The sequence below is a fragment of the Balaenoptera acutorostrata genome, chromosome 3, assembly GCF_949987535.1.
Source record: "Balaenoptera acutorostrata chromosome 3, mBalAcu1.1, whole genome shotgun sequence".
Taxonomy (NCBI): Eukaryota; Metazoa; Chordata; class Mammalia; order Artiodactyla; family Balaenopteridae; genus Balaenoptera; species Balaenoptera acutorostrata.
In genome coordinates this window covers 170,866,940-170,887,546 of record NC_080066.1, presented here as the reverse complement: position 1 = coordinate 170,887,546, position 20,607 = coordinate 170,866,940, and the positions used below count along the sequence as shown (strand labels likewise).

The following is a 20,607-nucleotide window of genomic DNA, read 5'->3' as shown; positions in this document are numbered from 1 at the left end:
GATTGGAAGAATCAATATGGTGAAAATGACTATACTACCCAAAGCAATCTACAGATTCAATGCAATCCCTATCAAAATACCAGTGGCATTATTTACAGAACTAGAACAAAAAACCTGAAAACTTGTAGGAGACACAAAAGACCCCAAATAGCCAAAGCAGTCTTGAGGGAAAAAAACAGAGCTGGAGGAATCAGACTCCCTTACTTCAGACTATACTACAAAGCTACAGTAATCAAGACAATATGGTACTGGCACAAAACCAGAAATATAGATCAATGGAACAGGATAGAAAGCCCAGAGATAAACCCACACACCTATGGTCAACTAATCTATGACAAAGGAGGCAAGGATATAAAATGGAGAAAAGACAGTCTCTTCAATAAGTGGTGCTGGGAAAACTGGACAGCTACTTGTAAAAGAATGAAATTAGAACACTCCCTAACACCATACACAAAAATAAACTCAAAATGGATTAGAGACCTAAATGTAAGACCGGACACTATAAAACTCTTCGAGGAGACATAGGAAGAACACTCTTTGACATAAATCACAGCAAGATCTTTTTTGGTCCACCTCCTAGAGTAATGGAAATAAAAACAAAAATAAACAAATAGGACCTAATGAAACTTAAAAGTTTTGCACAGCAAAGGAAACTACAAACAAGACGAAAAGACAACCCTCAGAATGGGAGAAAATATTTGCAAATGAATCAACGGACAAATGATTAATCTCCAAAATATATAAACAGCTCATGCAGCTCAATATTAACAAAAAACAAACAACCCAATCAAAAAATGGGCAGAAGACCTAAATAGACATTTCTCCAAAGAAGACATACAGATGGCCAAGAAGCACATGAAAAGCTGCTCAACATCACTAATTATTAGAGACATGCAATCAAAACTACATTGAGGTATCACCTTACGCCGGTCAGAATGGGCATCCTCAGAAAATCTACAAACAACAAATGCTGGAGAGGGTGTGGAGGAGAGAGAACTCTCTTGCACTGTTGGTGGGAATGTAAATTGATACAGCCGCTATGGAGAACAGTATGGAGGTTCCTAAAAAAACGAAAAATAGAATTACCACATGACCCAGCAGTCCCACTACTGGGCATATACCCACAGAAAACCGTAATTCAAAAAGACACATGCACCCCAATGTTCACTGCAGCACTATTTACAATAGGCAGGATATGGAAGCAACCTAAATACCCATCAACAGACGAATGGATAAAGAAGTTGTGGTACATATATACAATAGAATATTACTCAACCATAAACAGGAACGAAATTGGGTCATTTGTAGTGACGTGGATGGATCTACGTCATACAGAGTCTGTCATACAGAGTGACATTAAGTCAGAAAGAGAAAAACAAATATCGTATATTAACGCATATATGTGGAACCTCGAAAAACCAGTTTGCAGGGCAGAAATAGAGATACAAGTGTAGAGAACAAGGGAGGGAGAGTGGTGGGGGGGTGTTCTGGTGGGATGAATTGGGAGACTGGGAGTGACATGTATACACTAATATGTATAAAATGGATAACTAAGAAGAACCTGCTGTATAAAAAAAATAAATAAAATAAAATACAAAAATTAAAAAAAAAAAATAGAGAAGTCACCCTGCTCCTTGTGTGTATCCTGCCTTGTGGCTGAAGCCCCTGGCACCACGGGGCAGAGCATGCCTGGACCATGTTGAATTGCTGAGAGCTCTTGGGGCTGGCAGGGACATATGACAGGGGCAGGGACTGGGGTGCTGGGGCAGCTGGGACCAGGAGTTCCGGAGATTTCAGGAGTTGCAGGAGTGAGCTCAGCCAGCTCCCCACAAAGAGGAGCCTTGGTCCCAGGCAAGGGAGAGAAGGTACGAAATCAGGCTCAGACCTGCAGTCATTTCTTGAAGTTTGCAGCTCATGGCTCACCATCACCTCTCTCTCCATCAGTACCCCTGACCTGTCTTGAGGGTTTCCGTTTCTGCACAGATGATATTTCCGACAAACTGGCCTTGAAGTTCTCATGCCTCACTTCCAAAGATCTTGAACTCTCTGCCACACACACCCAAGGTCATACACTAGGCCCATGCTGGCCACTATAGGAACCACTAGCCATGTGTGCTATTTAAATCTTAGTTAATTAAAATGAAATAAAATTTAAAACTCAGGTCCTCAGTCCCACGGCCCACATTTCAGGGACTCGATAGTCACATGTGGCTAGTGGCTACCATACTGGATCACGCAGAGAGCATGCTTACCACCGCAGAAAGGTGTATTGGACGGTGCTGCCCTAGACCCTGTCACTAACAGAAACTGCCCCCTTTCTATTACCAATGTCCAGCACCCCCCTAGAGACTCCCACCTCCTCCTTGTATAGACTCTGACTCTAATGCAGCCTTCAACCACAATGGGATTTTCAAGCTCTGTCCAGGGACACCTCAGAGATACTGAGGGGTCGGTTCCAGACCACCGCAAGAAAGCGAATATCACGTGAAGTTTTTGGTTTCCACTGCATATAAAAGTTATGTTTATACTATACTCTAGTCTACTAAATGTGCAATAGCCTTTTGTTTAAAAAGACAAGGAGTATACCTTAATTTTAAAATACTTTATTGCTAAAAATGTGAACCAATATCTGCCAAGGCTAGGTTGCTACAAACCTTCAACTTGTAAAAAACGCAGTATCTGCAAAGTACGATAAAATGAGGTCTGCCCATATTAGTTTCCTGAGGCTGCTGTAACCAACTACCACAAACTGTGTTGATTCTCTCATGGTCCCTCACAGTTCTGGAGGTCAGAAGTCCAAAATCAAGGTGTAGGCAGGGCCAGGCTCTCTCTGAAAGCTCTAGGGGAGGATCCTTCCTTGCCTCTTTCTAGCATCATTGTCTAGGGGTTGCCAACAATCCTTGGCTTGTGGCTGCATGACTCCAATCTGTCTCTGGCTCCACCACTGCCACCCTAGTCACCATCACCTCTATGGAAAATGTACGGCAGTTCCTGAGAAAATTAAAAATAGAAAACCATATGATCCAGCAATCCCATTTCTGGATATATATCCAAAGAAATGGAAAGCGGGGTCTTGAAGAGATATTTGCACCCCCGTGTTCACAGCAGCATTGATCACAATTGCCAAGAGGCGGAAGCAACCCAAGTGTCCATCAACGGATGAATGGATGATCACCATGTGGTATATACACACAATAGAATATCATTCAGCCTTACACAGCAAGTTCTGACAGACAGGTGAACCTTGGGAACGTTATGCTAAGTACAATAAACTAGTCACAAAAAGACAAACACGGTATGATACCACCTCCGTGGAATTTAGATTAGATTAGTCAAATTTTTAGAGCCAGAAGGAACTGTGGTTGCCAGGAGCTGGGGGCAGGAGGACATGGGTAGTTAATGTTTAATGTGTACAGAGTTTCACTTTGGGCAGATGAAGAGAGTTCTGGAGGTTGGCTGCATGGTAATGCGAATATAGTCAACAGTACTAACTGCACGCTGACAAATGGTTACCTTGGTAAATTTAATGCTGTGTGTATTCTATGGGCCACCCCCCCAAAATAAAACAAAAAGCCTGTGTCTTTTGCTGCCCTGGCCCCAGGCTAGCCCCACCCTTACACGTGACACTGCTCTGCGAGGGTGTGTCCTGGGTGGACTTTAACAACCAGGCCCTGGGGCATCACGGGAGGAGGGAAAATGGAGAAATGGTACTCACCCGCCTTGGGTGCTATGGGGCCAAAAGGTCGGGCACGGCCAGTGGACTTAACCGGCAAGGAGCCGTGCCTGAGCCTGAGCCTGCGCCTGCCGGCTGCCCTGGAGCCTGAGCAGCACCTCCGTCCCTCCTAACAGAATATGACCTGGCTCTGGGAAAGCCCTAAGAGGGACCTCATCCTACACTGTGCTTAAAAGCAAACCATTCAAGGCCCAGAGAGGGCAAGTGACTGGTTCTGGGTCACTCAGCAAGTCAGAGGCAGAGCCAAGTCCTGAAGTGTGGCTCCTCTGATTCTAGAGCGTCATTTATTTCATCTCTCATGTATACTGTGCCCTTTTTCTGACAATGTGAGTGTCAGAGCGATTCTATCAGGAACGTGGGCCTGACACTGACAACTCAGAAGGCTGAACTAAGCAGTGGGGAGTTGGGTGAGGGCCCGTGGATTGATGGTCAGGGATCAGTTACCTGCTTTACGGGAGAAATTGCTGCCTCCATCCTTGGGTGGGTCTCTGGGGTCAGAGCCAGATCCATCTGGCCCCTGGGGTGGCCCCTGTGGTGGCTTGCCAGGAGAACCATCAGAGGCCTGGTTGGATGACTGGGAAGGTTCATCCTCCTCTGGAAAAACAAAAAAAAGAGGTGGGGGAGCTCCCAGCAGGGTGGGCAGCTGAGGGACCAGAGGCCCCACACGGCGCCCTCCACCATCTCCCGAAACTCCCAAGAACTCTGATGTTGGGAGGGGACCTCAATGGCAGCTGTGCTAAGAGGTGACAAAGATGCTTGGAGGTGAACCCAAGGAGAAGACAGAGAGAGGGAGACCCAGCACCAACGCGGAGCTGGCAGGTTCCAGACTTCACAGAGCAGGAGTGTGAGGCCCAGGAGGTTAGAGACCTGATGGGGCACAGTGCACCTGGTGGCAGCTCCAGGCCAGAACCCAGATCCCCTCCGCCCTGGTTCAGGTACCCCAAGCCCTGGGCCACCCCGCCCTCTGGAGCTTCCCTAGGGCACTCACCATCAGAGGGGGATTCCGGCCGGAAGGGGTCAATGGCATCTCCTCCCCCGCTCTCTATGGCTTTAGCTGACATCTTGGAGGCAGTGTGGGAACACTAGGTGCAGAGCCAAGGACACCACTATCTTTCCGAGAAACAGAGTGTGAAAATCAGAAGTGCTCTGCCTGATTTATGATGGACTGGCGGGGGGAGGGCAGGGGCACCTCTCTGTTGCCCCAGACTTGTCCTCTGTCCTACAGGAGCCTGCGGGCACTTCCAGCCTGCCCCCCAAATCTGCACAGACCACAGCTTTTAAAGTTAATAATGACTTTACTTGGCTCCCTGATCTCCAGAATCCTGTTCACGTCTAATAATCCATCTCTGCCCCGCCCACTGCCCACCCAGCCTAAGTCTTAGGGCTTCAGAGTGACCTGGGTTGATACAAGACTGGAGGTTCCCAAAGTCTCCTGGTAAAGGTGGGCTCAAGCCCCTTCCCAGCACACTCACCTCTGGTCACAGTGACAGCAGCCCTGGATGGAAGCAGAGAGGGATACAGTGAGTGGAGTCCTGTTGCTCTCTCCCCTCCCCCACCTCCTACGGCCCTGCCTACCCTGCGAGGTCACTGTCTGGGAAGGAAGAGCAGTGTCAGAAGTTCTGCAGGTAGTGAGGCTGCTGAGGACGCCAGCTGGGTGTTAACGTCCCCTACTGTGACTGTGTTACTGTCAGCTTCCCCTTTCATGGCCCTTAGCATTTGCCTTATGTAGTGAGTTGCCCCTATGTTGGGGGCATAAATATTTACAATTGTTATATCTTCGTCTAGGATTGATCCCTCGGTCATTATGCAGTGAAGAGTCTTTATTTTACTTTATTTATTTATGCGATCCGTCAGCATTAGCTCGTTTAATTCGGTGATTACCCTATGGCGTAGGTAGCGTTATTACTCCCAATTTACAAATGATGACACTGAAACCAGACATACTAAGTCACATGCCAAAAGCTCACCCACTAAGCAGCAGCCAAGAAGCATTCAAACACTGGAAGTGTGGTCCCGGAGCCCATATGCCTAACCACCACTCTATGCTAATCTTTACCAGGTACATGTGCTGATATTAATGTCAGGATCAACAGCAGCTAACATTTAGGAAGTACCACCTGGCTTTCTAAACTCCTCACACGTAATAACTTATTTCACCTTAATAAGAACTTAAGAAGTCGATACTGTAATAACTGCCATTTAACAAATGAAAAAATTGAGGCACAAAGACACTAAATAACTTGCTCAAGGGTACACAGCTGGGATTTAAGTCCAGGCAGGACTTAATTACCACACTCTCTTATTTCTCTACAAGCAGGGTAATCATTTTACATGCTAAACTTATTATGCCCATTTCGTGGAAGAAACTAAGACTCTAACCTGCCAATACTAAGTAGCCTGCCCAACTCAAAAAGAAAGGGGCTATCAGATATTTGACATCAGACAGTGTCAAGAGGTTTTGGAGAATAACTCTCACCACAGTGTTCCAAAAGTGGCAGCAGCCAGTTGGTCACTAGATGCTCGTGGTATTCTCTGTTGCGTGAGGCCTTGGGACCAACAATTCCTCCTCCCTCAACCCTTGCTTTAAAAATTCCCCACTCAATGTTGGGAGATGCCTACAAATTCCCTGATGTCCCTACCTGGTAATGGATGACATGCTGGACTTTAGGAATATCCAGGCCCCGAGCTGCCACATCTGTTGCCAGGAGAACACAACTGTGGTGGAGAGAGAAAGCTCATTAATAATAACTAACGGCTATCATTTATCAAATTCTTACCACTGAGTACTCTAAACACAACAATCCTTACAAACACTCTACGAGACAATACTATTACATATGTCCCTTTGACAGATAAAGAAGCTGAGGCTCAGAGAGATTAACTTCCCAAGGTATATATATGGCTGTTCAGTTGTGGAGCCAGGATCCAAACCTGGGTTTCACTGGCCGCAATCGACAAGCCACACACTCTGCAATAATAAAGACTACCTCAAGTGCATTAAATGGGGCCATACTCTAGGTCGGTGACCTCATCTCCTATCACCCTCCCACTTAATTCCCTCCAGTCACACAGGCGTCCTTGCTCTCCTCGCTCTTCCTCAAACATGCCAAACCTGCTCTTGCCTCCCAGCCTGTGCACTTAGTGCACCTTAGGCCATAAAGGTCTTCCTCAGATATTCACATTTCCTTACTTTCTTCTACTCTCTGCTCAAATCTCACCTTATGAGAAAAGCCTCCCAGACCACACACCCACAGTCTGCACAACTCCCTATACAACTTTACTTCTTAGCACTTAGCACCACTTGACGAACTGCATACTTACTTCTCAGTTTATTACCTCCCTCCCCTGGGATGTAAACTCCATGACAGCAGGGACTTTGTACTACTCACTATTCTATTACCAGCCCCTAGAACAGTGCCAGGTTCACAGCAAGCACTCAGTAATATGTACTGGGTGATGTTTCTTAATGTATGTGTAGTTTGAGGGGAGTCAAAAGCACCTGACGTATGTCTTAAAAACTTAAGATTTTAGGCCCTTCAGGGTCCCCACTTCCTGTATCTCTGAGATAGGGCTGTGGAATATGATGCAAACTAAAGTTTGTAAAATATTAAACCACCGCTCTAAGTCAAGGTCAGCAAACTTTTTCTGTCAAGGGCCAGAGGGTAAACTATTTTTGGCTTTGTGGGTGACGTCTGTTGAAACTACTCAACTCTGCCATTATAGCACAAAAACAGCTATAGACGATACATAAATAGGCCTCGCTGTGTTCCGATAAAACTTTACTTATAAAAACAGGCAACAAGCCAGATCTGGCCCATGGGCTATCGTTTGCCAACTCCTGATCCAATGAACCACTAACTCTACTTACTAACATTCAGAGGGAAGTGAACCACTTGTTCTTGAAACTCATCTGTAACCGGTAACCTGACAAAACAATGTGGGCAGAAGCCAATTTAAAGCCCAGCTTCCCAGGCCCTCATTTTGACAATCTGCCCCGTGCTGCCTGCCTGACCATCACTCTGGCCCAAGAGCAGATGGACACGACAGCGTGAGCTCCGCAGTCTGACAGGCTGGTCTGAGGCCCAGCTCTACCACTTCCAAGCTGAGAAACCTTGGGCAAGCTTAAGTGCTTTTCTAAACCTTACTTTTTTTAATCTATAAAATAAGAATAATGACAAGTGGTAAGTATTAAAGCTAACATTTAGCAAGCTCATACCATGTGCCAAGCACTGTTCCGAACACTTCAAATGCATAAGTTCACTTACTCCTCAGAACAACCCTCTGCCATAACTTCTATTATTATACTGATTATGAGAAAACTGAAACACAAAGTAATCTGACCAGCTAGAAGTGACACAGCCAGGATTTGATCTCAAGCAGTCCGCTTCCAGTCTGTGCTCTTAACCATGACTCTATTCTTCTTCTCAAGGATGTTCCAAGTGAATGAATGTAATAATGTATCTAAAATGCAAGCACAATACTTAATCTGTTATTAAGTGTTCAATAATAATAGGTATTATTGTCACCATTACTCATTATTAAAGAAGTTTCTGTTGGGCATTCCCAGCAACCAAATGTACTAGATGAGAGTAAGCCTGCCTCACGCTGTGCAAAAAAAAAAAGGCTACCTTCTACCGATAAGGCTCCCACGAGAGAAGGTAGCTTCCCACCATCCTGGTGACCTAGACCCAATGGCTAATCTGTGCACAGGCCTGACTTACTCCTCCAGATGGGCAAACTGCTCCAGGTTTCTGAGCCTCTGCTTCTGGTGCATGCAGGCATGTAGGGTCAGTGGCATGATATCCAGGACTTTGAGGAGCCCAGAGAGGCGTTTGATGCAGGAGATACTGTTGGCAAACACTAAGGTGCGGCCTGCATACTGCCTCAGGAAGTAGTACAGATATAAGTCTTTCTCATCAGTCTCACAATGGATCTTGGTCTTTGTAAGTGTCTCTACCGTGGCCTCCTTTCTTGTAAGGTCGATGACCTTGGGCTTGCCCCTCATGCCAATCTTCTGCATGAGGAGGTCAAGTTTGGCAGTTTTGTCAATTTTCTTAGCGTGCTTCTTGTGAAGGATTCGAGCAGGAGCTTGATGTACCAGGGTCAGCGTGGCCGAAAAAACAAGTGTCTGTCTCTTTGGGTTGTACTGGGAATCACTGAGCATCTCTAGCAGCTTTGAGAGCTCAGCAAAGTGGCCTTTCTCAACCATGCGGTCAGCCTCATCGACCACCAGGCACCTACGGATCCAGACAGACCCACATCACCTGGTTAGCAGCAGGTAAGAGGAGTCATCCACAGCATACTCTACCACCCCACCACCCCCAGGGCCCTCAGCCAATCTCCCTCACACATGCTCGGTTTTCTAAAGGCCCAAGTCTGGCTAGTACCACACCATGGCACTTTGTAACAGGGAGAAGGCACTGCACACTGTACCATGTCACCTCAGGTCCGCTTCAGAACAGGGGGTGGGGGCAAGGGGGAGGTACTGTTTCTCACCTGAGCTGCCGAAGGTTGCTCAAATGAGGGTGCTTTTCTTTAACTAGCTCCCACAGCCGGCTTGGAGTGGCAATCACAATCTCAGGCTGACGGTTCAGCATCCTCTGCTGTTTCTGTGTGGACATTCCACCAACCAAAATAGCAGTTTTAATGCCTATGGTACACAAAACAAAAGGGACACTGTTATTCAGACTAATTGCTCAGTTCTTCCAACGCCGACACAGGCGCCCCCAGATTAGTAAAGGCTGCCAGTCACCAGCACAGCTCCCCTCTCCAGGGGGGTGCTAAGAGCTGGCTTGCCCTGTTGATGCCATTGCTAGAGGGCTTACCAGGTCTTCTATGATCTAGGCCCTGACTATTTCCCCAACCTCATTTTTTTCTACTCTTTCCCCTCCAACCACACCAGTAGGGCTGGATTTGAACCCAGGCATGGTGACATCCAAAGCTCTGGAAAAAATGAGCAGTGGTGCACCACAGTGCTGGGAAAGATGTAACTTGTAGCTGTGACACACCTCCCCTAGGAGTTCCTTCCTGTCCATGCCCCTCAATTAAAATTAAACTGAATCTCCTCTGATGGCTAGTGTTCTCTTCTCCTCTCTAGTGGAGGACTTCGTAAGGTAGCCAGTATGGAAGGAACACAAAGGATCATGCAAGCAAAGTGTTTAGTAAAGTGCCTTGTAATACACAGTCAGAGCTTGATAAGTAACTGCTCCTTTTACTACAAAATTGAAACCCCGACTCTGCAGCCTTTCCCAAAGAATTCCCTGAAAAAGTTAAGTTCTAATGCCCTAAGGCAGGAGTCAGCAAACTTTTCCAACAGTAAACATTTTGGGCCCTGTGGGCTAAATGGTCTCTGTACAATTACTACCTCTATTCCACTCTGCATTGGTGATGCAAAAGTGACCATAGACATATGTAAATAAGTGGGTGTGGCAGCACTTTATTTACAAAAAAAAAAAAAGAAACCCAAACAGTGGTTTGCCAAACACTGCCCCAAGTATCTACTGTATCCAGTAAGTTAACCAATTTCCTATGCAGCTAGAATAGCATTAGCTATGTGTTATCCTTGGGAGAATAAAGAATGTGTCACTCAAACAGTTTTCTGTCGGGCTTAATTCTCTGGCAGAAGAGAAAGGTTCCCTCTAGAGGGCGGGCACAGCTGATTCACCTCTGCCACCCCAGCTACTGGAATCCTTTCAGGCAACATTTATTAAACGGAATTAAACCTCACCTGTAAACTTGGCCACAGCATCAATGTGTTGTTTGACTTGAACGGCTAGCTCTCGAGTGGGAGTCAGAACCAGTCCAAGCAAAGGACGCCTTGGATGTGCAATTCTGCCACCCAATTCTTGTTTGAACTTTCTAGTCTGCTCTTCATCAAGCTTGTCCTCCTTGTTTTCATCCTGTTTGGGAATGGGCGTCTCCCTGATCAGGGAAGAAGGTCCTTCACCGGCATCATCATCATCATCATCATCATCATCATCATCATCATCATCATCACAGGAGGGCAGCACCTGGTTTGAGACTGTAGCTCCAATCTTGGCTCTTGCCTGGCTGCGTGGTGCTCTAGCCTTCGCTCCAGCCTCACTGGGCAGTGCTTCACCCTCAATTCCAATCTCAGCAGGCAAAGCTCCAGACTCAGTTCCAGCCCTGCCTGGTGATCCTGTCTCAACTCCAGCCTCATTACTGGTCTTCCCAAGTGGTGCTCCTGTGTTTCTTAGAGCTGGGATAGGCTTCTTCTTCACCTGCCACTGCAGCACCGCATGAATCATTGGAATGGCAAAGGCAAGAGTTTTCCCACTTCCTTAGAAGAACAACAAAAAACAAACAAAAAACAAACAAAAACAGTGTCAATCAACAGATGTACACACTTTTGCCTGAGGTTCTATCCTTTACACGGAATGAGGGACCCTGACATAGCCAAGTGCCACCCTGACCAATCCAAAGCTCCTTCTACCCTACACAGGTACGGTACCCCTACAGCTCTGCAACCAGAGGGCACCTGTAATTAGGAGTCTGAGGAAAAGTCTGACAGACTGGCATTGCGGGCTGAGGTCACCAATAAACTACAGACAAATGTCCAAACAATGAAACCCTATAGAGATGGGCAAGTTGTGTATGTGTGTGTGTGTGTGTGTTTGTTGCTCTTGTGAAGGAACACAAAATTGAAGGGTAAGGAATGAAAATCTATATAATACCTTCCCAAAACCTTTCCCTGGTGGGGAAGGAGGGAGTAAAAGAAAATTTTCTTAGTTTTCGAGAAAACTTTAAAACTTCTGTCTATGCTTGAACATTTTCAAACTAGCCTTTGAACGTATATGGAGCCCAAGTATTCACACCATCTGTGTGGACAAAAACAAATAAACAAAACAAAACACTTCAAGCTGAGAATTTAAAGTGGTTCCAAAATTAAAATGCCTCAAGCAGAAGCAAATAAGTGATCAAGCAATGATGCCCACTATAGCACTTCAATTCCAACTGTACTGGAGTTTTAGCCGGTGCAACACATAAGACAAAAATAAACAAAAGGCAGCCAGACTGGATGAATAGTCATCTTTGAAGAAAATCCTATATAATCTTGAAGAAACCAGTTGATGGTACCAAGTTGCAGGATACAAGATCAATATACAAAAATGCAGATTTCTATTTATTAGCATCAGAAATAGGAAATCTTAAATTACCATTTACAAAAGCATTGAAAATATGAAATACTTAAGGATAAATCTAATAGATGTGCATACACTGAAAACTACAAAGCGCAGCTAAGAAAAACTGAAGACCTAAAAAAATGGAGAGCTATACCACATTCATGGACTGGAAGATTCTATATTGTCCAGATGTCATGTCCTCAGTTGGCTCTATAACCAATGCAATCCCAATCCGAATACCAGCTGACTTTTTTGTAGAAATTGAAAAACTGACTTTAAAATTCACCTTGAAACGCCAAGGGCCTAGAATAGCCAAAATAACTTTTAAAAAGACAAAACTGGAGGACTTATACTACCTGATTTTAAGACTTATTCTAAAGCTACTGTATCCAACATAGTGACGTATTGGGAAAACAGTAAAGATAGACAAATAGATCAATGGCAAAGAAAAGACTCCAGAAATAGACCCACACCTATACGGTCACTGATTTTTAAAAAAGATGCAATGCAAAGGCAATTCAGTGGAGAAAGAGTAGTTTTTCAACAAACGGTGCTGGAATAATTAGATAGCCACATGCAAAACAAAACCAAACCTTTGATCTGTATTTCTCCCCATAAAAGTTAACACAGGAAGGATCAGACTGAAACACAGAACCTAAAACTAGTAACACTTCTACAAGAAAATATAGGAGAAAATCTTTGTGATCTTGTGTTAGGCAAAGGATTCTTAGGTAAGCACATCTGTAAAAGAAAAAGTGATCATTTAAACTTCATCAAAATAAATAACTCCTGGGCTTCCCTGGTGGCGCAGTGGTTGAGAATCTGCCTGCCAATGCCGGGGACACGGGTTCGGGCCCTGGTCTGGGAAGATCCTACAGGCCGCGGAGCAACTAGGCCCGTGAGCCACAATTACTGAGCCTGCGCGTCTGGAGCCTGAGCTCCGCAACAAGAGAGGCCGCGATAGTGAGAGGCCCGCACAATGCGATGAAGAGTGGCCCCCACTTGCCGCAACTAGAGAAAGCCCTGGCACAGAAACGAAGACCCAACACAGCCATAAATAAATAAATAAATAAAAATTAAAAAAATAAATAACTCCTGCTCTTCGAAAGACACTGTAAGGAGAATGAAGAAAGAAGCCACAGACTGGGAGAAAACAATGCACATCACATATCTGATAAAGGAGGTGTATCTAGAATATATTATGAATTCAATAATAGGAAAACCACAACCCGGTTAAAACATGGGCAAAAGAACTAAACAGACACCACCAAAGAAGATAACATGGATACAATTAGGCACTGGAAAAGACACCGCTCAAGGAGTCACTAGGGAAATACCAATCAAAGCCACAAGGAAATATCACTAAAATTTTTAAAGTCTAAATCAAATTAAAGACTGACCACACCAAGTACTGGCAAGGACATGGACCAATCTGAACTCTCATAACCTGGTGATTATGTAAAATGGTACAATCACTTTGGAAAACTCCTAAAAAGTTACATTTACCATAAGACCTAGCCATTCCACACCTAGGTATTTACCCAACAGGAATCAAAGCATATATCCATACAAAGACTGATACACCAATATTTATGATAGTTTTACTTGTAAATGCCCACAACTAGGAAGAACAGAACTATATCCATCAACAGATAAACAAACTGCACTCTATCCATACAGTGGAATACTACTCATCCATAAAAAGAAACGAACCATTGGTATTTGCAGTAACATGGCTTTGAATCTCAAAGTATGCTGAGTTTAAAGAGCAGACACTCTCCCTCCCCAAAATACATATTGTATGATTCCATTTTAAAATTCTGGAAAATGCAAACTAATTGATAGCGATAGAAAGACTATCAGAGGTTACCTGGGGATGAACAAGGAGGGGAGCCTAGGTAGGGAAGGAGGGATTATTAAGGGGCCCAAACATCTTTTGGGGGTGATGGATATATTCATTATCTGCATTGGCAGCAGTTTGCCCACAGCCCCAAAAGTCTTGGAGACTTGGACCTGTGGATTCACAGCATTCCATAGAAATAGCCTGATAGGAGCTGTGGTATAAATCCAAATGTCAATCTCTAGCCACAGTGGCTCACATCTCTCCTCTGCCTTCCGGAAACAGACTTCCAGGCCTCTCTGCACATACCAAAGTAGTGTAGCCGAATGCTTAACAGCGCATAGACCTAGTCTAGAACTATTCAAGCACTACCACTTTTCAGTGGGGCAGTTTTAGGGACACTGTCTACCCTCTGTGAGGCCGAGTTTCCTCTTCACTAAGATGGGAATAATAACGGAACCTACCTCAGGGTGGTTTTGAGAAACTGAGTTCATGCATGTAACACAGGACGTGACGTATTTTAAATGTTAAATAAATGTTCTAAGCTATTACTGTTACCTCCATCCCCCTTTCCTGGGGTTTACTCCCTCTTCCATCTTTATGATTCTTATACAGGACCTCACCTCAAGTTTCCTGACCACTCTTCCAGAAATCCAAGGCACAGAGTGTCTAGATCAGGGGTCCCCAACCCCCAGGCCACGGACCCGAAGCGGTCTGTGGCCTGTTAGGAACCAGGCCGCACAGCAGGAGGTGAGCGGCCGGCGAGTTAGCGAAGCTTCATCTGTATTTACAGCCGCTCCCCATTGCTCAAATTACTCCCTGAGCTCGGCCTCCCGTCAACATTATGGTGAACTGTATGATTATTTCATTACATATTACAATGTAACTAACAGTAATAGAAATAAAGTGCACAATAAATGTAATGCACTTGAATCATCCTGAAACCACCACCCACCCCCTTCCGTGGAAAAACTGTCTTCCACAAAACCGGTCCCTGGTGCCAAAAAGGTTGGGGACCGCTGGTCTACATGGTCTAGCTCTGAAATGCAGCAGGACCCTATGGTCCTCACCCCCCATGTCCTCTGCCTGCCTTTGTCTGTGGAAAAACTTCAGCCAAAGAATAAGTTTAATCAGAGAAGTGAGAAAATGCAGAAGCAAAGGAAAGCAGTCCAACAAGACCAAATCATAATAGTTTAGTCAATAAGCATAGCTAAGGACCTTTAGTTCCTTCTCGAGGGCTACAGATAATATTCTGAGCCATATTCTGTGAGCTGTCTTGTAGATACCCTCTGTGTATCTACAGATAAAACGCCCACCAGGTGGAAAAAGTTAACTACATGATGACCAGACTGTAGCCATGACATAACCTGCCATTCCGAGAACTGGCCTCAAGAAAATGGAAACAAACCGACCCTGGAACTGAAGATTAACTGTACTTAAAACAATGAAGACGATGCTGGTCAGACCACCAATGACCAATTTCAAGATGACTGTCAACAGCTGACTCTGCTGTTTCTGCATGCGGCCCCCTCCCCTCCATCTATAACAGCTCTTGTCCACTGGTTGGGGGGGGGGTCGGCCTTCAGACAGGAGCACCCCCCACCCCACCCCCCACCGCCCCCGTTGCCAGCATCCAAAATAAAGCAAACTTTCCTTTCCACCAAGCTGGTCTCTTTATTGGCTTTTGAGCGGCGAGCAGCTGGACCCACTTTTGGTTACAGTTCTATGCCATACAATATAATAGCCACTAGCCACATACAGCTGTCAAGCACTTAAAATGTGGTTACTCTAAACTGAGATGGGCGGCAAGTTGAAAATACACATCAGAGTCTGAAAACAGTATAAAAATAAGAATGTAAAATATCTCAAAAATTTTACATTCATTGCGTACTGAAATATGCTATGCAATTGGTTAAATATATTGCTAAAATTAATTTTCACTTTCTAAAAACCTTTTTTAATATGGCTCCTAGGAAATTTTAACTTACATATGTGGCTCACGTTACATATATATTTCTATTGGTTATTGCTGGTCAAGTTAGACTAATAGTTCCAGGCTTGTATTGCTCTTTCCCCCATCAGTAGTTGAGTCTCCCCAGGGTGAGTCAACCTGTCCTGGCTTCACAAAGTCTTAGGTGGCCCAAGGAATGAGGGATCTTCAAACAATGCCTAGTCCCAACAGTCACCTCCTGCCCAAATCTGCCTACCAAATCCACCCAATGGTCATCACAAACTCAAATCCTTCCAATGCCAATAAACCCACCAACTCCCAACGCAGCCCTTTTTATCTCTGGACAACTCTTGCGAATGAGACACTTCTTCCTCATACTAATGAAGATCTACCTCTCCAGAGGGCTGATCTTAGCCCTACTTTACCTCTGAGCCATTCAGAAAAGGCTCAAGACCTGGAAAAAAACTACCATTTACAGATCACTTACAATGCACTGTGTAAATTTTAGTTTACTATTGCTCTTTGTTACTAGTTTACTATTGTGTAAATGTATAAATTTAGTAGGCACTTACATTTAACCCACATAGCAAAAGAAGTAGGTACTGCAGTTGTCTATCTCCATTTTATAATAGGGTCTACAGGGCGCAGAGAAATAAAGTGACCTGCCTAGGGCACCAATCAGGAAGTGGCCTCTTTCAACCCAGAGCTAGCCGACCTCTGAAAACCTTCACTCAACAGTGCTTTTGTGGTCGTGCCCCCAACATTCCCGTCTCCCAGCCAACCAGCCTGTTAGCAGCCACAAGCTCAATCCAGAAGCAATCTTGCGCTGGCCAGATAAGGATGCCCTTACCTGTCTCAGCAGCCCCAAGGATGTCCAGTTTGTCACGAATGGCAGGTGCCAAGGTCAGAGCTTGGACTGGTGTGGGCGCAGAGAAGCCTAGGAAGCTGAGCGCTCGGAGAACTGGCTTGGGTACAAACAGATCCTTCCAAGCTGATACATCTGCCTTGTGATCACGCATTTCAGGCATCCACGTCTTTGCTCTTTTGGGCACCTTTGGAGTAGTACCCTGGGGAGGCTCTGATTTTTTTTTCCCTTTCTTGTTCTTTTTTGGAACCGTCTGGGCCGGGCTTTCTGATGCCATCTCCCCTACCTCTGGATCAGGACAAACTGTGCCATCTCCCTGGGGCCCTGGCTCAGTATCTTTGCCCTCAAACACTTTCTGGGCACTGCTTCCTTCAGTTTCCACAGCTCTACTCTTCTTCAACTTCATCTTCTTCTTTGAGGAGGTAGACTCTCCTTCCTCCTCTCCTTCTGAAACAGCTTGTGACTTTCTCTTCTTGGGCTCCTCCTTTGAGAAGAGACTGGAGGAACCCTCCCCAGAGGAGACCAACTGATAATCCGTCAGTTCCTCAAAGCACACCAAGTCATCCATCTGTCCGTTTGCAAACATATTTGGGTCAATCTTCACCTGCTTCCATTTTCCCACAACTCTGATGCCCTTCCTCTGAATTCTGCCATAGTTTGGTGGCTCTGGCCTCGATTTTTTCTCTTTCAGCTTCATGGTTGCTGAAAAGGAGAGAAATGTTCCATTAGATTGGCAACTGAGAAGCACAGGGTTCTGAGGCAACAGATAGTTTCTAAGCAGCCTACAGAGTATCACGCCCTGCAAAGAAGTGAAGACACAAAGATGGCTCTAACGCTGATGCTGCCAGCTAGAGAAGATCAAAGAAGGAAAGAAATGTACCCGCAGAGTGGGCAGCTTGGCCTGCAACAGAGGGGACACAGGAGGTGTGGCAAAGAAATATGAGCGAGATCTGGTTTGGATTCCAGATCCAATGCCAACCGCTCGTGTGCCCTTGGCAGCTCCTGCTTAATCCTCTCTGAACCTCGGCGTTCTCATATTTTTAAAAGGGGGGAGGGGTTTACTAGCTAGGTCACAAAATGTTCTCTGCAATAAATAACATTCTGTAAAGCGTGGTGGGTGAAGCCTGCCACTCCCAAGCCATTTTGAAGGCTGAATAAGAACCTGAGGGGGTCGCTGGAGGGTGGGTGAGGGGGACAGCTTTATTAAGAGTGCACAGAGCCTTCTTCCTTCTCAAGCCTTGCCCCAAGAGGGCAGATGCCTTTGCCACCACTCTGGCCTTTGCCAAATGGCTTAAAACCCAACCAGCTTTTTCATTACCTTTTAAGTGATTTAAAAACAAGTGATCTATGAACAAGTCGTCAGACTGGAACTCGAGCCACGTTCTCCCCTTTCAGAAAGGCCGAGAAAAATAGATCCTGTGGAAAGACAAAGGGAAACCTTGGTTCAAATATGGACGCGTCACTGGCCAGCTCTGGGTCTGGGGTGCACGTATTAATCACTGTGAGCCTCAGTTCCTCGTCTGGAAAATGGGGATGATGAGGGTCTGTTTATCCTTGGACCATCACGCGAAGACAAAAAGGTGACGCACGTCCAGAACCGCTCAGCATGGCGCCCCACCGGCAAAGCAACCCAGAGCGCAACGAAGGTTCACCCCCAGCACGGGCTACGCCGCGATCACAAGCAACCCGGATCAACGATGGGGGGGAAGGGAGGAGGCACATGGGGGCGAGGACGCGGACTGCGACACAGAGAGCAAGCGGGGGTGGGGGTGGGGGGGGGTCGCTCCTCCTGGCGCCCGGCCAGGAGCCCGGCGCTGGCGCCTCGCGTCAGGCACGAACCGGCTCACGAAGCAGAGAAACCGAGGGGCCCCCGGCGCAGGGTCGACCAGGCCGCTTGACGAGGCCGGCGGCCGCCCTCTCTGGTCCCGAGAACCCAACGGCCTGGAGAGCCCCGCGCTGGGAGGCCGCCTCCAGCTCCTCTCGGGTGCCGGCTCCGGCCCCGGCCCCGCTACGGCTCCGGCCTCGGTACTCACCGTAGAGGGACGCCGACCAACCACCTCAGACACTGCTGCACCAGCCCTCCTCGGCCGCGTCCACCGCAGTTCCGGGGAGGGGCTTGCGCTCACGCACGCCTTTCCGTTGGGAAGGAAGTCCCGCCCCCATTCTAGACCCCGCCCTTAATTCGCTGCGCGGGGCGGCTTTCGCAGTCCAGGTACCGAGAGCGCGGACGGTGGGTGCAATGGGCTGCGCAGGTAGGTCCTCCTCTCGGGCTTAGGGAGCGGGATCAACAGGTGGAGCCCGCCGTACCTCCTCTGAAGGGGCTCTGTTCTAGCTCCTGTATGGGAACATAAGTTCTTGTATTCTTGCTTTGGTTTTAGCGCAGTGGCTGTTTACGTACTGGCTGTGTGCCTGGAGCCTCGAAAACGTTTTAGCATTTAATTTACAACTCAACCAGCCTGTATTGGAGGTGGTGTTTTCCGCAGGTTTTCATGCCTCGCCTGTTGCTCACTGATGGTTGGGGAAGGTCGGGCTGCCTCCAATAATCAAGCTAAACTGGGTCCTTTGTTACATGCAGAGAAATCAGCTTCACGGCAGTTAATCTTTTCTTCGATGTGGGGATCACCAGACCATCTGGGAAACCTTTCCCACGCACTGTCTCTATGTCCGGTGACTTTGGGAAGTCCTAAAGGACAATGGGGGAATTCACCAAGCTTAGGTCGAGTGAGCCTCCCCACCACCCCGGAGCCAGCATGGGACACAGCTTAACTCATTTCTTGGAGGAACTTGCCAGTGTGTCCCCAAGAGCCTGGGTGGCATAGTCTGTGCCCAACTGGTGCCTGAAGCCTACGGGGACTGCACTTCCTGTGCTCCGGACTTCCTCATAGGTACTTTTCCATCTGGCTGTTCATTTGTATCCTTTAATATCCTTTGTAATAAATCAGTAATGGTGAGTAAAGTGCTTTCGTGAGATCTGTGAGCCTTTTGGCAAATTATCAAACCCAAGGAAGAGGTCATGTTACGGAAGGCTAGTCTGTGTGCCTGACAAACAGTGAGGCCAAACAATACCAAAACGTCAGTTCGGAGCAGAGAAAGGTATGTTGCAGGGCCCTTCAAGGAGACGGGTGGCTCATGCCTTAAAAACCCAGAACTCCCCAAGCTTTCAGCAAAGCCCTTTTATAGGAAAGGTGAGGGAGGGGCGTGGTGAGTGGCTGCAGACTTCCTGGTGTCACATCCCTTGTTCTTGAGGTCAGGTCACGGTCGGGTCACCATGTTCCTGTTAGCCTCCACCAAACAAATGTTATTCTCTGTTCTGACAAGGAAGGGCAAGGTCCCAGGGCACAACTTTCACCCTTCGAGGTCCAGGCACTGCCTAAGAGGAGGGGTTCCCTGTGCAGACAGGTTACCCTGCCCGGGAGCCTTAGTCCAGCAGCCGGTCTGGGTCCTCCCGCCAGTGCCCAGGCCCCGCTAAGGAGGCAGATCTCAGCTGCTGGCGCCCGCAGGGCCAGGTCCCCAAACGCTGCTCAGCTGTCATCACTGAGGGACCCAGGCTCCCAGAACCCCAAGGGCCCTCAGACTCCTCAGGCCGCCGAGACAGAGGCCAGTCCCATGGTCGGTGACCCATGGAGACCGCTGCACGACCAAAACAACCCAAAAAACCTGTTCTGCTTAAGTTACCTAGAGTGACTTCTGTTATCTGTAGCCAAACCCTGATTAATAGATGCATGGAACACACACACACACACACACACACACAAAGTTATCTCTTAACAATGATTTTTAGTATTAGCAAGATTGAACACGTTTTCAAATATTTATCGGCCATGTATAATTGTCTTTTTAGGAACTACCTCTTCTAGTCTGAGTTCCTTTTTAAAGACAGTTCTTTTGAAAAATTGTTTCATAAGAACTCTCTTTACGTTGGGGATTCTAATGATGCAAAGGGTATTGGGTTTTTTTTTTTTTTTCCCCTCAGTAGATTCCATGTCTCTTACCCTTGTATGTGGTGTTTCTTTTTTTTTTAAATTATTTATTATTTATTTATTATTTTTATTTTTGGCTGTGTTGGGTCTTCGT

General features: G+C 46.5%; 2 protein-coding genes and 1 long non-coding RNA gene across 6 annotated transcripts in view; 1 reads left to right on the top strand and 2 right to left on the bottom strand.

Moving 5' to 3' along the window:
- LOC130707517 (ATP-dependent RNA helicase DDX24-like) overlaps positions 1-18,683 on the bottom strand; it is a 39,249-nt gene extending 20,566 nt beyond the window's left edge. The window contains exons 1-9 of one of the 2 annotated variants that reach the window (XR_009007426.1): positions 18,567-18,683; positions 17,852-17,949; positions 16,519-17,235; positions 10,461-11,033; positions 9,230-9,383; positions 8,455-8,970; positions 6,373-6,448; positions 5,206-5,228; positions 4,722-4,843 (exon numbers count right to left, since the gene is read on the bottom strand). Coding sequence is in view for 1 of the 2 variants with exons in the window: in XM_057542468.1 (XP_057398451.1) it covers positions 6,349-6,448; positions 8,455-8,970; positions 9,230-9,383; positions 10,461-11,033; positions 16,519-17,230 (2,055 nt within the window). In the remaining variant the exon portion in view is untranslated. Of the gene's footprint in view, positions 1-4,721; positions 4,844-5,205; positions 5,229-6,103; positions 6,449-8,454; positions 8,971-9,229; positions 9,384-10,460; positions 11,034-16,518; positions 17,236-17,851; positions 17,950-18,566 lie in introns of those variants that run through there. The other variant, XM_057542468.1, reaches the window with a different exon arrangement.
- The window catches only part of LOC130707523 (cyclin-Y-like protein 1), a 101,995-nt gene that overhangs the window by 41,180 nt on the left and 40,208 nt on the right, over positions 1-20,607 (bottom strand). The window contains exons 1-2 of one of the 3 annotated variants that reach the window (XM_057542484.1): positions 4,722-4,838; positions 4,178-4,327 (exon numbers count right to left, since the gene is read on the bottom strand). The exons of 1 other annotated variant lie outside the window; for it this stretch is intronic. In XM_057542484.1, coding sequence (XP_057398467.1) covers positions 4,178-4,327; positions 4,722-4,794 — 223 coding nt within the window. In that variant the 5' untranslated portion in view covers positions 4,795-4,838. Of the gene's footprint in view, positions 1-4,177; positions 4,328-4,721; positions 4,840-20,607 lie in introns of those variants that run through there. One more of the 3 variants, XM_057542487.1, reaches the window with a different exon arrangement.
- Positions 18,709-19,489, top strand: LOC130707538 (uncharacterized). The gene is made up of 2 exons (XR_009007452.1): positions 18,709-18,785; positions 19,109-19,489. It is a non-coding gene; the product is annotated as an uncharacterized LOC130707538 (long non-coding RNA).